Source organism: Macrobrachium nipponense, chromosome 30 (genome assembly GCF_015104395.2).
Source record: "Macrobrachium nipponense isolate FS-2020 chromosome 30, ASM1510439v2, whole genome shotgun sequence".
NCBI classification, from domain to species: domain Eukaryota; kingdom Metazoa; phylum Arthropoda; class Malacostraca; order Decapoda; family Palaemonidae; genus Macrobrachium; species Macrobrachium nipponense.
In genome coordinates this window covers 32,357,106-32,371,261 of record NC_087218.1, presented here as the reverse complement: position 1 = coordinate 32,371,261, position 14,156 = coordinate 32,357,106, and the positions used below count along the sequence as shown (strand labels likewise).

The 14,156-nt window shown below is 39.4% G+C and overlaps 1 protein-coding gene across 1 annotated transcript in view; it reads right to left on the bottom strand.

The window, feature by feature from the left end:
• LOC135202409 (serine/threonine-protein kinase Genghis Khan-like) overlaps window positions 1-14,156 on the bottom strand; it is a 366,963-nt gene that overhangs the window by 344,048 nt on the left and 8,759 nt on the right. Inside the window, 1 exon segment of the mRNA XM_064231803.1 lies at window positions 9,577-10,556. Within this exon segment, the coding sequence (XP_064087873.1) occupies window positions 9,577-9,961 (385 nt within the window). The 5' untranslated portion in view covers window positions 9,962-10,556.

Below are 14,156 nucleotides of genomic sequence, written 5' to 3'. Positions count from 1 at the left end.
TTGCCCACTACCGGACATCATGATTTCTTCATATTTCTTAGAAGTTGGATCTCAAGGCTTTGTAGTATCAAGTGTACCTATCCCGAAAAAAAAATTGAGAAGTTATGAGGGCATTGTGGCTATTACAATTACATATATAGTATGCATGTATGTACACACACACGCATATATATATATATATATATATATATATATATATATATATATATATATATACATATATATACCACACCTTTCACTAAATGTAGATAGACAGCGAGGCATACAGACAAGGCCAGGTGTTCTGAACCAACACACACACTTGCGCATTCTAAACGATGGCCCCGTAAAATTATTTCCCACATTATATATTTTTTGTTGTTTAGCGTGACAGAGATCATCTGAAGGACGAACAAATACTGAACCGTTCCAAAATGCCACAGTGCATGTGCCAAGAACACAATCCATTACTGCATATGCCAAATGTGAAATACACACAAATAAAAATATATATATATATATATATATATATATATATATATATATATATATATATATAATTGTATGAGAGAGAGAGAGAGAGAGAGAGAGAGAGAGAGAGAGAACTTTTGCTTTGATTCTTGATCAGAAGACACAGAGGTGGGCATATCTTTCTTGCTTGTTTGCTATTAACCAATGACCAAAGTCTCACTCTCTCTCTCTCAAAAGTAAAGGCTGAGAAAGGGAATTTAGGCATGGCAAACTCATATTATACTTCAAAAAGTCCACAAAGCTACAAATTACATATTACAGACATTCTCGTTCCTTGTCAATTAGGAAGCCTCACTTTCCATATGCAAGTATGTAGGCATGAAGGCTGTTTTTCCTCGAAACAAAGTCCCAACGGAAAGCTAATAACTAAAAAACAGAGACAAATATAGGTAACTAATAAATAAGTCAATCATTGTAACATCACAATCATAAATTAAGTTTCAATTTCCATCTATTCTCCCTAATGTTACTTTCCTTGAATTTTAATACCTTTTTACCTATTTATCAATTTATTTTTACTTTTTCTTAAGCGAGATTTTTTACATTTTCATTAATTTATTTTTACTTTTTAATAAGTGAGATTTCTTCTTTCTGTACTTCCCTTTACCCTCTCTTCCTTCCTAATGAACACCATAAGTCTAAGGAAGTTTGAATTTCAAGTCAACGGCCCCTTTGGAGGGCTCGCTCCACATGCATAGGCTTCATCTTCTGAATAACAGCAACAACAACAGTATTAATACAAATTTTGTAAGCTCTTTTCCCTCGAAACAAAGTTCCAAAGGGAAGATCAAAACCGAGTTGAATGTCAATGAATCTTATCTGCGCGAGATGTCCAGTTCGCTTCGCAATAACTAATCGCCATCTTTAATGAGAACTAGATCCTTGGGTATATATATCCCCGACAGTGATGAGAGAGTGAGAAAGAGAGAGAGAGAATGCGTGTGGATGTATATCATTTACGAATTACCCTGAAATCCCAATCGACGCCAGTCTCTCTATTATTCGTCACGACTCAAGTGAGACAGAAGAACGCATATTGTCTGCCATAAATCTCCACCCCTCTTCCCCTACAGCACGTGTAAGGGAGAAATACGGGAGGGGGACAAATCTAGGAGAAACATACACTGCCAGTTCTGTTGGTGGCTTCTAATCATACCATGAAAAAAAATAATAAAAAACTTATCGTAACCCTACTGGGTGACTCACGACAGGGCCCATTAACGAGAGAGAGAGAGAGAGAGAGAGAGAGAGAGAAGAGAGAGAGAGAGAGAGAGAGAGAGAGAGCAAACAATAAACAGAATTTAACATATATCGTAAAATCGCTCATTCAAGTGGGTTTAGTGTTAGTCATTATAGATTCCATTTAAAAAGGGGTTATATATTACCCTATTTTATGCTTAAGGAAGGGAAGACATAACAGTGGGACCAGAAAAGTTCAGGGGGGAAAGGTAAAGAAAAAGAGTTAAGGGAGGAAAGGTAAGAGAGAGACAAGGACAAAGACATAACGTAAAGGTGAAAAAGGTAAATAAGAAAAGTTAGGAGAGGAAAGGCAAAGGAGAGAACTGAAGGGAGGAAAGGTGAGGAAACAGAAGGCTCTCATCATGTGCAGAGCAACAGAGCGTGAGCGGCGCAAGGGAGCTAAGGACCTCGGTGGGTGTGAGCTGTCACAGCTGACGTGACCTGCCATATACATGGAGCCCATACGCCATGGGGAGCGAGGATACTGCGTTGCAATTATTTTACATTTATACACGTTACGTGCTGGCTACTACGGGAACAACTGGAACCCCCCTCCCTCTCTCTCTCTCTCTCTCTCTAATAAATGACGTGCCGGAAAGGGGGTTATTTCTCTGAAGTTTGGGAAAAGGAAATCTTGATCACAGATTTATGCATCGTTCGAACACCACACACACAATTATTTATAGATCTTTTGCACAAAAAGTACAGAGCCCTGAAAAAGTCCTCGCGTGAAAGCAACAACAAAAATGTTTAGATTAGTATAAAATCCAGTAATACTAAAACCATGTATGATCAAAATAATTCGGGATAATAAAATCAATATTTTGGGTCCAGGAACATAAAACATCACACGAGAGAGAGAGAGAGAGAGAGAGAGAGAGAGAGAGAGAGAGAGAGAGAGAGAGAGACCTCACAGGGCCGCACAAAAATAAGATGGACAAGCACGGCCCCATACATGAACACAGAAAACGGCCTACAAGTGCACACCTGGAGTTACACATATACCGAACCTGAGGACTAATAGTTCGGGTGGGCCTAAGCAGAAGAATTTGTGGAAAACCTTCCTGAGACGTAATTTGAAAGAAATCTCAAATAATATTTTAACTTCCTTGAGCTAAAAGTCCAGAAAATAAAATAGAGAAGTACTGAATCTTTCAATATGGGATCAACTGACTTTTTGTAAGAGCATGATGTAAGCATATGCGCACTCAAGTTACAACACTTCACCAGAAAAAAAGACACAATCATCTTAACCCCACATAGATTAGATCAGAATACAGAATTTAAGTCAATGGCCAAGCGCTGGTACCTATGAGGTCAGTGAGTGCTGAATCAGAAACTGAAAATAAAAAGGTTTGAAAGGTGTAACCGGAGAAAATCTTGCAGTTGCACTACGATGCAATTGTTAGAGAAGGTGGAAAGTCAGATGGTAGAAAGAGAACATGAAAGGAGGTACAGTAGAAGGAATGGAAGAGACTGCAGCTAGGGGGCGAAAGGGACGGAGCAATGCACCTTAAGAAATGCCAAGACTGCACCTAACCCCCCCCCCCCCCCCCAGCAAGGAAAAATCATAAAATATGATAATGGTTACAAAAATTCAGACAAATCTTTAGAAAAAGGACAAAATATGATCATGCAAACACACAGGACAGAGGCGACGACAGTAGCAGCAGCCAAAGAACACAGCCATGCACTCCACAGAGAGAGAGAGAGAGAGAGAGAGAGAGAGAGAGAGAGAGAGAGAGAGAAAGGCATGCGTCCAACCTTGCTCCGGTTGCCAAAAATAGTTACCCCCACAAATGTGAAGCACCCAAAACGGCCCTTCCCTCAACCCCTACTCTGGCCCACTGCTCGCGCTTCTTTGCCTTCTTTCACCTTCACTCAAGGTATGTCTGTAGCCTATGTATGTATGTACCAAATTTATAATGAAAATTATTTTCAGTATATCAAATAACTGTACCTCTGTGAGTGCGAGTACTAAGTAAATATACACATCTGGTACACACACACATACATATAGTGCGTCAATGAAGGATATAGAATGTCTCACTAATATTCATTCTTCCAAGTTTCGTAGGTTTGTTCCCGCTTGTGTTTTCCATTGCTCATAACTCGGCGGTTTTTGGCATAATATAATGAAAGATATTTCATACAAAATCACGCCTCACTTGTCAATTATTTTATGTAAATGTTACAAATTTAGTGATAATTTTCCAAAAATATAACACATTTTGGTAATTTATTATAACGTTCTTTCACAAATACTGCCCCATTTTGTCCAAAAACTCCTGGCATCATTAAATTTATGAGAGTTAATACACACACACACACACACATATATATATATATGTATTATATATATATTATATATCTAATATATATATATATATAGATATATTATATGAATATATATATATCTAGATATACATATATATATATAATAATATATATAATGTAATATTGCTGAGTATTTATCAGTACCATTCCACTTATGTGGATGTAGATATTTAGTCTTTTTCAGGTCGATTATACAGATATCCAATGTACTACAAGATATTATACAATATTAATAAACAAAGAATACTAGATAAAGAAGATATAACCTACAAAATAACTAACTCGTCAGACTTCTGAATTTCAGAGCAAATTTACAAACACATAATTGTAGCTACAACTTCAAAATTATGTTACTGTTCCAACAATGAAGCATATAATATAAATATAATCAATACCCATATTCTCCACACTCCCCATTAGCATATGAAAGGTGTCTATTTCCTTGTCACCTCAGATCCAGAAACAGACCTGTAAATGATTTCAGTGGTATAAAATAAGGTATTCTGTTGTAGTCACAAATATTAACTCATTCATGAGGTACCTACTACGGATCAGAACTCTTTTCAAGCAGCTGTTTCAAGGAGCTATAAGTAGTCTCTGCACTCCGGATGAGAGAATGGAAGTTTGTAATACCAGTGTTGATAGAGTTCAATGGACAGCATTCATACACTGCTGTACACCTGCAACTACCAGTGCAAGTTGATCTGGATTTTACACATTTGCACTTGCAGTGGCAGTTACAGGCTCCTGTGGCTCAATTAAGGTGTTAAGGGTCTCTGGCACCTCGAGTTTCTTCTTCAGCTTGTGGGCCAGCTGCCAGGGAGCAACCTGTGGCATGGAACGTGTCCAAGCCAACCAGACTAGAATCCAAAATGTCATATTATAGAACATTCAAGACCTACATGCTTAGGTGTCCATAGTTTTCCACCACTGACACCATATCTAATGTCTTGTGCTATGCTCATTTCTCTCTCTGACTGAGGTGGCATCATTGTTAGTTTCATCACGTTCATCTCTGACAATCTAAGGTAGGTATCACATGCATCCTGGACACCATAGAGTATTGTAGGAAAAGGTTGAAGGTTTTCTGGAATGCAAGAATGTACTTCACTGGTTGAAATGCTGGCTCCTCTGCATGGTTCAAAACATCCATCCTTAATTTAAGTGCTAAAAGAAAATTGTCGTTGTGATAGTCTCATCTGATGAATTAAGAACAACAGCAATGGATGTGGGAAAGCATTTTAGGAACCACAACAGTTCGTTTCTCAGTTTTTTCATCTTTTTTGCAACACACGAAATCCATAAATTTCTCCAACTATCTGTTCCAGTTTATTAGCAAAAGATGCTCTTCCACCCAAACAAGAGGCTCGCACTTCTAAGTCAGTCTGTGAACATAGTAGGTGACAATACCTAGACCAAAGTCCATTAACTTCAAGACTGTGACCATGAGCAACAGATAGCTGCAGCTCATTCTTCAGCCATGCTTGCTAATTCAGATGACTCATCCCTTTTTTTTCTTCATTGTGTTTCTCTGGAACTGTATGTAGCAATTCAAATGGTATTTTCCCACTGCAGACATTAGGTCAATACAGTCAGACAATGCAACTCTTAGCTTTTGGCCAAATTTTGCAACTTCTATTTGGCTCACACTGAAAGTACTACATATAAAATGAAGGCGTTCTTTGGAAGAAACTTGGCAGAATAAACACAGGTCCCAATGAAGTCTTTCAAATGAACTTCGTAAATTTTAAGCACCAGAGCTGCTAGGCCAACTACCTCTTTGTTGGGCTTTTGACCCGGAAGCTTCTAGTCTTGATATTTTGCCTGTCTGTGAATGCACAACAGCAGGATTTATGCCATGTAGGTGACTGATGCTGTAAGATTAAAAACCCTATCTATAACATCTTTCTTCTGGTCCTTCAATTTGTGCCTCTTGGTGACAATGTCTTGCAGTGTTTGAAGTCTTTTTGACTAGCATTTACAAGTGTTTCCTTCCTCTAGGACTGACAGATGATGCACACATCTTTCTTATTTCTATTTTCAGTTCCTGATACTTAAGAATTTTTTCTCTTTCTTGATACTTTCTTCTTGATGATGATGATGATGATGATGATTCAGAAGATGAACCCTATTCATATGGAACAAGCCCACCATAGGGTCCACCGGGTTGAAATTCAAGCTTACAAAGAATATGATGTTCATTGGTAAGATGAGGCGGCAATGGAAAATACAGAAAGAATAGATAAACAAAAAAGAGAACTAAGTTATTAAAACGCAAAAAATAAAACTCATTTGTAAACTCGTTAAGGGAAGAATAACAACAATGATCACAAACATTTTCCTTATTAGTGTAATAAAAGAAAAAATAATTACCCGCTATCATCCCTCGCGTTTACAGGATCAAAAGGCGATTAGTACACACACTTGTTCTCCTCAAAGGCTGCCACCTCTCTCTCTCTCTCTCTCTCTCTCTCTCTCTCTCTCTCTCTCCTCTCTCTCTCTCTCTCAAAAGCAATCCATTCGTGCACGGGGTATGAGTACCAATCAGCACAACATGCCATATGGCGCTCTCTCCATCCCGTCACTGAGAACATCATCATTAGGCCCGTTGTTCCTTATAGAGGTGCAACCAGGACTCTTGAGGGTGCCAAGGCGATGACCTATCTTCAAACAATGCCCGCGGGGTCATGCATGACGGATGCAAAATACCCAGCTGCCACACCCAACAGCTGCAGGAGCAGCAGCAGAGGATATGAACAGGAGACTAGAAAAGACTATAGAATTTAGGCCACATGCCAAGCGCTGGGACCCATGAGGTCATTCAGCGCTGAAACGGGAATTGAGAGTAGAGGCTAGAAAGGTGTAACAGGAAGAAAAACTCGCAGTTCCACTATGAAACAATAGTTAGGAGAGGGCTGGGGAAAGTATGATGGAAGAAAGAGAATATGAACGGAGATACAGTCAAAGGAATGAAAGGGGTTGCAGCTACGCGCCAAAGGGGCGCTGCAAAGAACCTCGAGTCATGACTACGAGGTGTACTGACAGCAGAACCGCTTTCGGAGAAGAAATGGTTGTTTAAGATTAAGCTAACTTTGTGCTGGCACGGGCTCTTGCTCCTGGAACAACCCGTAGGGGAAATGGTACTACATGGTACATTAAGTAGCTGCCCCGGGGAGTTCGGAAGGCAAAAGGGCTGCTGCCGCGCTGTTGCAGCCCCCCGAGGCCGCCCAAACAAAAACATTCTCACTCGGGCACTTCACCCGACAGCGCCCCCTACAGTCACACTATTGTTTTCCTTTCCTCCTGTTAACAGGACGAGAACACACCTTCCCTCCCAAAGCCCAAAGCCGTTTCTTCCAACACCTATAACCGTGCACTCGCTGTACCGGATTTTCGCTCCTAACACAAAGGTCCTTAAGGAAGGCCACTCCTGCCCGGCGTGTCTTCGCCGTTTCCCTCCTAACAAATATCAAAGTAAATATTCGTGTCAGCCTTCCCATACCTGGCACAAAAGAAAACACCAAGTAATCCCCCGAACAAGAAATGAGAGAGAGAGAGAGAGAGAGAGAGAGAGAGAGAGAGAGAGAGAGAGAGAGAGAGAGAGAGAGAGAGAGAGAGAGAGAGAGAGAGAGAGAGAGAGACTTCGTCAAGATTTATAAGTGTTGGTAACATGAGATTATTAGAAGCTTCAGCTAAACAAACTGGCCATACAATTTAAACACTGAAGCAAAGCAGCTCGTACAAACAATTTTACTCAAGTAGGCTTTACAACAATACAGTTCATCCACAGAATATGTGACAACGCTTAAAGAAAAGGAGCAGCGGAAAAACAAAATGAAAGGCTTAGGGTACCCGAAGAGAATGGAGATGGAGGAGGAGGAGGAGGAATGAATAGCAACCTTAAGAGCGACCCAAAATGAAGGGATGAGTCACCGGGAATATTCCACAAGAAAAAAAATTCTAAGAAGTAATTCATTTATAAAAGCGATTGGAATATTTCGCAGACAAAGTAAAGATATATAGGCGGCGTTACTTTGCATAAACTCGTTTAAAAGGCAGTTTTCTCTTTGACCAATTAAGTTAACATTATTTTCTATCAACCAGTCTATCTTTTCAGTGCCCAGTTTGCATTAGCTAGAAGAATTACAAAACATTATGGATAATTGTCCCTCCCAGGAAAACTAAATAAAGAAATAAGTAAATATATAAATAAATAAAGTAAATAAAAGGTGCACGAAGCCACCGGTGAAGTTTCCAAAGCCACAAACCAATTTCCGTTTGTCTTGAGACAACAATGGCCGCCATATCTGTCTCATGTTATATAAGAGACAACGGAAGTTCATGCGAAGGCTGAATTGCATTACTGTCCCAATAGTCTTCTCTTTGCATTTGAAAACTTTTGCATCTATTGACTATCTTCTTTTTTCTCTTTTAATAAGTGAGATCTCTTCTTTCTGCCTCTCCCTTTACCTCCTTTTACTGCTTCCTAATGAAACATAAACTTGAATTTCAAGCCAATAATAATATCACCACAATTACATTCATATCAGTCATGTCAACAAAACCACAACAGTCAATCAAGGGACACCTATCTAACCGCTGGCTAACATTTTAATTGCAGTGAATGAAACGGAATATAAAATTTATGCCAAAAGCCAAAGCGCTGTGACCTATGAGGTCATTCAGCGCTGAAAGGGAAACTGAGAGTACAAACGTTGTCGAGGTGCAACAGGAGGAAAACCTGGGGACCGAAGGGACGCTGCAGACCACCTTAATTAAGGCGCACTGACAATGCTGTCTCTCCCTCCGGAGGATTTTTAGTCGATTTATACATTTCGAAATGAATCCTTTTCTCATGAACACAGAGAAATTAAATAGCATAACTGGTTCACCCCATGAAAGATGTATATACCCTTACACTATACAACTAATAGGCACTTCACAACATACTAAGTCAAGTTAATGGTTCCTTTATCCAGATACAAACTACAAAATACGGAGGACATGGTCATTATAGGAGGGAAAAAAAAAAAAAACTACACTAAAACATGAGAAAATTTCATGGTACATCCTTTCACAAAATTCTTAACTATTTCTCATAGTCAATATATTTTATGTCATCAGTGTATATATATAAAAAATAATAATAATAATAGAGAAAAGGAGAGAAAACATGCTCAGCTTCAAACTGTGAATTTATTCTTTAAGATCGACGAAAAATATATGAAAAAGCTACATACAGTCAAAATAAAAAAGGAAAGATCATTATCAGTTTATGTTGTGATTAACAATTTCCTGACTACAGAAAATGAGGGAAAATTAAAATCTTGACTACGATTAATATTTTCCTGACAACAGAAAATGAGGGAAAACTGCAACCCCACGACGTTCATAACATTTTCCTGGTACAAATAATAAAATAAAAATAAAAAATATCGTACAGGAATAAAATAGAAACCATACAATGTCAACGCCAGCACGAGTACTCACCATATTCAATAAAATCGGAGACGGTCTTCTCCCTGCGCAGGGACGAATTGGTGCACTCATCGTAGAGGACCACCAAGACGTCCAGGAGGGTCTCCATGGAGTAGCTCTGGCCAGAGCTCTCCACGGGACCCGACAAGAAGAGTCGTTCGAGCTCGTTAATCCTCACGATGGCCTCACTGGAGTTCATCACCATTCCTCCTCCTCCTCCTCCACTTCCTACTACAGCTTCCGAGGAGGGCACCACTTCCCCCCCTCCTCCCCCACCCACGAGGGCGGTATCCCCTTCACCGACACCTGTTCCACCTCCTCCACCGCCACCGCCGCCGCCGCCGCTACCACCTCCTCCTCCTCCTCCCCCACCTTGTTCGTTTCCGTCCCCCATCATTGATACGGGATGATAGAATTAATGCTTTCCGTAGGCAGCAAAGGACCGTCTATCTAATCTTAAAAACATTCACAGTCTCTAATGGAAGATCAGATTTGTGGATTCTCTTGGCCTCAGAGCCGTCAAAAAACATCAGGCCTGATTTGTAAACTGTCATATTAATCAAAGAATCATCATCTCAATGCAATAAGCCGCTCTTGTTTTGTTTTAACTCTTCGCACACTTGAACACACCGACCATATTTTATTTTTTACTTTCCAACGACTCGAGAATTTTGTCTGGAGTGCGCCCTTCCTTCTCTTTCTCTCTCGCTCTCTCTTTTTCCAAGACCACCGAAACGAAAGAAAAACCAACGAATGAAACTGATATATTCCTCGCGGATTTCCACTTTATCTTTGCACATATGAGCAAACTTCATCAAAGGCACGTTGAGGAGTAATGTGACGACACTCAGAATATCACTCATCACCAATTCCCCGCCAACACCGGTGACAATAACGACCACACACGTGGGCTGCTGCTGCTGCTGCTGCACGTATGGAGCACGACTTCGACGACGACTCCCGCGGTAGAGCTGGGCTGTGGAGAACCACCTCTGGAAAAGGACAAAAGAAAAATCAGTTAGGTCGTCTGACAAAACACAAAAACAAACATGCTCTTATTATCGAATACATACACCGCCTTTCTTCATGATACAATCAGAAATTATCACCATCATCATTATTGGATTCATTAATAAAGGGAGAGAAGAGAGAGAGAGAGAGAGAGAGAGAGAGAGAGAGAGAGAAGATGAGAAGAGAGAGGACGAGAGAGAGAGAGAGAGAGAGAGAGAGAGAGAGAGAGAGAGAGAAAAGTCCGTTGGGTCCTCAGACCCAAGTCCTTTATTCATAATACTTTACAGTCAGAAATGACATGATCACCATTATACATTGTACAGAAGATGAACCTATTCATAAGGAACAAACCCACCACAGCACAGGGACCGTTGACTTGAAATTCAAGCTTCCAAAGAATATGGCGTTCATTTAAAAATGGCAACAGGTCATTGGAAATGCATAAAAACAGATAACATGAACAAATTAATAAATGGAACAAGTAAATAATAAAAAAAACAAGGAGAAATATTAAGGTACTAATGCACTGCACCTTCGCTTGAACACCTGAAGATCTCACATGTCCTGCATGATAGACCTATACACTTTTCTATATTGCTCACTCAAAATATTTCATTCATAAACGTTATCTCCGAGCGGAGCTCTTCTTTAGAATTTCTCAAGCAAACACAGATTTATATAACACATTTTGAGACTTACATTCACACATCATATATAACCCACCAGGATTAACGATTGGTGGGGGGAGGGGGGGGGGGGGGTTTGGCAGTATTACCTAAATATTAACGAGATCTGTTTACGTTAATTTTTCCGGTGACATCCTTATTTGACCCTCCCTGACCTAAAATAATAAAGCTAATCTACAATACCTAATACACCTGAGGTCTGTAAGTGTCTAAACTCAAATTCTATAACTTAAAGAAATCTACTATAAGTAATACGGGGTAGGTCATCCACGTCGCTGCTGGATCATAAACAAATCCCAAATTGGATAACGTTGACGCCATCACTATCAGAGTTTCTCTGAAAAGAGTATTTTTTTCTTTGAGTTGAATTTTATTTATATTTCCGCAATTCTGTTGAGCACGTGTTTAATACACAGTTGAAAACCATGTCCATTTTCTTAACCAAACTCCACATTTCGTATATTCCTTAACAAATACAGTATAACATTACAACTATTACAGAGGTCGATGGGACGCGCAACGCAGCAGCTTGTCCAGTCCAGGCCCGACAAATAACGAGAGGCAAAGACACCACAGCACAGACACATATAAAGCAAAATGCATTCCGCTCCAAACGGACGTCCAGGTGGAGCACAAAACACTTACGCCGGAGGACGAGACACGCGCACATCCTACACCCACAATTGCCAAGTTCCGACTGAAGGCCACTGTTGACTTGAAGAAGAGGTGGGGCTCCGTGCCAAATGCACAAAAGAGAAGATACCGGAAACATTCCTTCCATGATATTATTACTTTCGAAAAAAAAAAATAATAATTTGTTTCTGTTAGGTTCATGCAACTGAGATGGGCCTAGACCTACATTACTTGTGCACATGCAGTCGTATCATGGTGACAAAATGTAAGCAAGAAACACCTTAGAGAAAATAAAAAGGTGTGACGTCATCGTATCATCAGCCAGATAAGCCGCCAAGAAATCACATTCTGAACACCACCACATCACAGATAATTAGGCGCTGCGCTTCTAGTCTACGCAGACCTGTACCGATGGGGGGGGGGGGGGGTCGAACGACCCCTCAAAATTTCTGGCAGTCCATATTTTCAACTATTTCATCTTGTATATACCTATATACATGCAATGACATTTAAAGAAGAAAAGGTCCAGTTTTTAGAAAAGCGACCCCCCCACAAAAAAAAAAAAAAAAAAAAAAAAAAAAACCCGGGTACGACCCTGCTGCGACTGCGTATGCATAGCAAACCGTTGAGTATGACGTCATATAAACTATCTTGCATTTCAGGTAGGCCTACAAAAACTACAGCGAAAGCTCATACAGTTTATTCAAAATTCATAATTTTAGTTCTGGAGACCGTGTAGGCACACCATACATACATGTCGGTATAAACTCAGTTAGACCATTGTGATAAAATTTCTTGCATTTCAGGTAAGCCTACAAAAACTCTCTCGATAAATCCCATATAGAAATTTACTCAAACCTCACAATTTGACAAAATCAGCCAACTTTGAGGTTAAAGTCCATCATTAGGCCTACAGATTAACCTCTCTCTCATAATCATTGTACTAAGTGCAACCTTTTATAACTGAAGAGGCGCGTCTATCTGTTTAGTTTTGACATAAATTAAAACCTTACTTTCCAGCCCTTGTTTTTTTGGGAACTGAGCTGACTATTCCACACTTCTATACAGAAATCTAGTTTATTAAATCTATTATTATGACAAGCAGCTACATTCGACAGCCAAAAGAAAATGTCCAGATAATATTAATTCAGGTCATATGAGAGTCAAGACCCAGGGTATCATAAGAGCATCATAGGTATTTGGGTTGGTGCCCAACTGTTTGAAGAGAAAGGTGATCCCCTCCCTCTTTCTCTTTGCTTAGTCTCACGGCTACAGATTTCTAAAAATAGACCTGAAACCTGCACAGCATATGTACGTACAAACGCATAAGGAAAAAAAAAACCTATTGGTACATATTGGCATTGAAGTTATTACTGCGCATATGTTCCTATACTAACTAAAATCTCTCTCTATGTATTATGTATATATATGTATATATATATATATATATATATATATATATATATATGTATTACACACCACCTTTATTTGTGAATGAATAAAAAGACTAATTAGACACAGACGGCACCAAGGCATGCTTTGACAAATTTCTAACAAGACAAGTACATACACAAATCCATAAGCCATATAATGTCTGTGGGGACTACGCGCCAATGATAGTTATCAACAAGACCTATAGACATTCAATCAAGTCCCACGTTGGGGCATTGTGAGTCATGGCAAGCTTTCACTGAAAGGTCAGGTCCCCAAAACACCACACATGGAGGAGGAGGAGGAGGAGGAGGAGGAGGAGGAGGAGGAGGATAGTGGAATTAGGTGTGCTCTCACATTTTGAATTTAATGCAATCCCCAGAAATGACTTGCTTGTTCAGTGAACACACTGCTTCCTTTCTGCAGCGGTGCTGCACATTTTTAATTATAGTTACTGTACAGTAATAATAAGGTTTTGTTGTAAACAGGATTTCACCAACTTACTGGTCACAAACATTTTAATTAAGTACAAATGTCCTTTAATATCTAATTCGCTCTACCTTGGAATTAATATATTTTCATATAGTACATGAGCGCAACAGGGATTTGGTGAGAGGCAGCATCAACTTATAACTCTCGTGATAGCCTTGTGGGTAAAGAGTTTCACTGTACATCTTGAATTCTTGATTCCAGCTCATGAGCCAGCAAAATATATATAATACTATATATATATATATATATATATATATATATATATATATATATATATATATATATATATATGACTGGTAAAAATGTTCTGTAACAACAGAGTTAAATTCTGTTCTAGCC